The sequence below is a fragment of the Octopus bimaculoides genome, chromosome 11 (genome assembly GCF_001194135.2).
Source record: "Octopus bimaculoides isolate UCB-OBI-ISO-001 chromosome 11, ASM119413v2, whole genome shotgun sequence".
Lineage (NCBI taxonomy): Eukaryota > Metazoa > Mollusca > Cephalopoda > Octopoda > Octopodidae > Octopus > Octopus bimaculoides.
Window position 1 is genome coordinate 64,911,833 of NC_068991.1, and position 4,204 is coordinate 64,916,036.

Below are 4,204 nucleotides of genomic sequence, written 5' to 3' on the forward strand. Positions count from 1 at the left end.
AGATAGATAGATAGATAGATAGACAGACAGACAGACAGACAGACAGACTGGCAGACACATACATGCATGCATACATACATACATGCATACATACATGCATGCATGCATACATACATACATACATACACATACATACATACATACAAACACATACATACATACATACATACATGTATGTATCTTTATCTTCGATGATTTATATGAAAGTAAAATGAATGAAGAAAAACTAGGTTGATAAATAAAACTGTAACACAAGAAAAATAATACAATATTAAAGCTTTATTGACAAAGTCCGACATTAATATTACCATAGCTGTCGCTGTTATTCTGTCTGTTCTATCATCTAAATTTTATGAAGTATATGAGTAGGTATTATTACACAGATATTACCATGTATCTTCTAGGTGAATATAATACCATCATGGAATCTTGACTTAAATGGAGTGTTCTTGTGTTTGGCTGCTTCAAAGTAGCATACTTTTTACGGTATACCCAGTGTATTCTAAAGAGATGCTCTCAAACCTACAAGACAAATGTTTCTTACAGTGGTATTGCACGGATATTATTTTTCACTGGAACATAAGTAATTCCTGATTGTCTGCCTTCCATTGTCATTGGTGTTTCGTCAGGACTTTCCAACTTAAATTTTTGTAAGATGTTTGAAAAAGCTATGAAAGATTCGATATTGACTAGTGATACTCCTGCACATATTCTGGGACCTACAAATAATATAGATGATTTAAATTAAATAATATGATTACATGTGATACAATAGAATAGAGTGATGAAATTTTGATAAAATATAATTAAATGATTAGCTTGCCAATTAAACATCGAGTATGTTTAAATAGGAAACTCTTATAAAATTTCGGTGACCAAAATATATTTGAAGGAATTTTTATAAATAAATAAGATGGCATAAAGAGGTAAAGTTTTGCGAATAGAATGCAGGTTCATTTTAAGAGAATAAAAGATCAAAGAAGCAAAATAGTACTAATATTTATTTTATTGACCCCAAAGTGGTGAATGCTAACAATTTCCAAAGCAAGGCTTGAACTAGGACGATGTAGTTAAACAGACATGTATTTACACTTGTACTTTACAGTCTTTTGCACATATCAAGCTAATAGATAATGCTTTGGCTTTTATACAGACCGAACTGAGTGATATTTTGTTGAGTTTTCAACCCATTAGATACAATATCTAAATCTCCTTCAAGTGATACACGGCGAAGGTAACATTGAATAATATTATTGTTACTACCTCCAAATCGAGATGGTAACAACTGAAATACTTTTGAACATAGGTCTACTTTATCATTAAAATATATTTGCAATACTTACCCAAAGAGAAAGGCATATAAGCCTCATTTTTCTTTAACTTATTATTTTCTCCAATCCATCTTTCAGGTCGGAATTCATCTGGATTATCCCAATAATTCGGATCATAATGAGCAGCCATTAACATGAATTGGACAACGGTATTTTTTGGAATATCATAACCTCCTAGTGTTGTGTCTACCTCAGAGGCATGTGGAACAGTGAGTGGAGCTGTTAAAAGAATTTTTCTCAACGTTAACAATGCTGAGATAAGGGATAACTTGAAACAGATTGTTTTACTATTGTCATAAGACAGTAAATTTGGAGATTTTGCTTACGCAATACTGTCGCAAAAGAATTGGGTTTCTTGTTAGGAAGCATTCAATTGATGTAATATTGTAATGTTACAACAGGAGTTTGATGTGATATAATATGATGGCACAACACATTTTAGCCTGCATTGATATAACATAAATGTTTACTTCTTTGAAATATTCTTGTCCTATTTTTCTTTTTTTTTTATTGGCAATATTGAACATATGTAGAATTTCATTTAAATATGGACGGAATTATTTTGATATCTATAACATTTTCACACCGTTTTCTGCTAAAATTATTTCGTAACTGATTGACAAATCCTTTTGTCATAGAAGACCACTAACTATAAGATGTGAAGTATCTTTTTGCTTTAACTACACGATTTATGTTACAGCTTACTTACCAACTGGAGCAATTCTCTGAACCTCAAGTAGAGTTGCTGCAACGTATGTCATGTGTCGTTTGTCTTCCATTGTGACAGGTCTGTTCAGATTTGTGATCTGAAATAGATAATCCATTACAATGGAGTTATATATATGCATGCAAAATAAATGCAATAAGCAGTAAAAGAAAAATATGAGAGAAAATAGAAGGGACCTGGTTTAACAAAAACTCATTAGCTTGGCGCTTAAAAGAAAGGAGAATCTTTACGTTTTGAACACAATTTCAAATTTAATTAGCATGTATAACATAAACCTGCCTCTAAGAAACAGAGATATCCCTACGCCAATATCGTAAAAAGTTATTGTATGAATTAGAAGTTCAGTATCAAATAGTGACCAGCTGTTTCATGTCAACGTAGGAATCTTCTATTTATATTTTGTACGTTTGGTTTGGCGGTTCGTCTCTTTTTAGTGGTGATGCATGTTTAGGTTTGTGGAAGTTTGTCGCCATTTTTACTTGTTAATGTTGGTCTTTTATGTTATATATATTCGTGTACGTTCGTGTCTGTGTGTTAGTTTGGACAACAAAGATTTTTGGCCGTGTAAAACAGATGTACACGGATAGTATCTAATAGTAATTTCACTCAATAAAGGTAGGTGTAATTCAAGATAAATTTTAATTAGCTGCTAATTTAGAGATCATTGGAGTTATTGAGGTTGAGAGGTGTTATTGTTATAAGGGGGAGATAATGAATTGAGGGACACTGTTTGATTGAAAGATTAATGCATGTGTGGTGGGGTGCATGCGTTGAGATAAGGATTCATTGTGTCGGAAAGTTGGTGATATCTTACAGATGATCTTTGTTTGGACTAAATATACACACGTACACACACATTCACCGGCAAACATACAGAGCCACATAAGAAATCAATGCATACACAAATACAAGCACCAGTCCTGATGTTATTCCTTCCTACCCTAAAATATTGCACCAAGATCTAGCTCCTATACTTATCGAACTCCTTAATTTGTTTCTCTCGATGGGACGCTTCCCTGATTTTTTTTTAAATACCCTAACGTGTGTTCTATCCTCAAGAAAGGCAATTGTTTTAAGTCTGACAACTATCGTCCTGTACATTCTTAATGCATCTACAACAATGACGGCAGCCACAAACTATGCTTTCCTCCAGCATATTAAATCTTTGTCTCCTGATGAACACACGTACGGTTTTCGTAAAGCCAGATTTCCTGGTGGTGTACTTTCTTCTGTCACTCATCAGACAAATTTGTAGGAAGCAATGTTGCTACCCTCGACATCAGCAAAGCTTCTAAGTGTATCTAACGCGTAAATCCCCTTCTGAAATTGTCTTTCCTTGTTTAGCGCACCTCACACCGTCGTCTGGTGTAACACCACAATGTCGTATATGTAATTTTTATTCTTCTTCTGTAGACATTTTCATCTACAAGTAGCCTTGATTCTTAATAGCAGATTTGCATTGCCATGACAGACAGAGACATCATTTGACATCTATAATTATATAATGTATCCATGAATGGCGGTTGTTCTGCACAAAGAAGAAATCATTCACTAACATCGCGCAATACATTTATTACAATGTCATTTCCATCTTGGAATTTCCAAGCGGCATCTCACACATACTTCATAAACTCGTTTCCCTTTCACTCGATATGTGTACTCTGTGTATGTGTGTGTATGTGCATGTGTGTGAACTTTACTTCCACGATTTCATTGCTTACGTCAGCTTAGAGATTATTTAGCTGGACATCAACAGTATTAATTTCACCAATCTAGAACAGTCATAAAATTTGTTCCTTCCCCGCTGAGCATCTAATGAAAAAGAGAAGTTATCCACAAAATAGCTACCTACAACAAGAACTGAACACAGTAGTACAGTGGTAGTTAAAAATGTTTCATTTTTTAAATCTGTTACTTGTTTCAGTCATTAGACTGCAGCCATGATGGGATTACTGCCTTGAAGAGTTTTTAGACGAACGAATCGATTCAGTACTTTTTTAAAACCTGGTACTTATTATATCGGTCTTTATTGCCGAATCGTTAATTTAAGAGGAGTTAAACAAGCCAATACCAGTTGTGAAACGGTGATGGGAGACAGACAGAGATACACACACACACACACACACACACACACATACATATATAT

At 33.9% G+C, this 4,204-nt stretch overlaps 1 protein-coding gene across 1 annotated transcript in view; it reads right to left on the minus strand.

Annotated features, from left to right (window-relative positions):
* Nucleotides 1–259: 259 nt before the first annotated feature.
* Nucleotides 260–4,204, minus strand: part of LOC106876449 (cytochrome P450 2B2) — an 11,592-nt gene continuing 7,647 nt past the window's right edge. Inside the window, exons 5-8 of the mRNA XM_052971998.1 lie at nucleotides 3,827–3,906; nucleotides 2,041–2,137; nucleotides 1,344–1,550; nucleotides 260–719 (exon numbers count right to left, since the gene is read on the minus strand). Coding sequence (XP_052827958.1) covers nucleotides 541–719; nucleotides 1,344–1,550; nucleotides 2,041–2,137; nucleotides 3,827–3,906 — 563 coding nt within the window. The 3' untranslated portion in view covers nucleotides 260–540. The remainder of the gene's footprint in view (nucleotides 720–1,343; nucleotides 1,551–2,040; nucleotides 2,138–3,826; nucleotides 3,907–4,204) is intronic.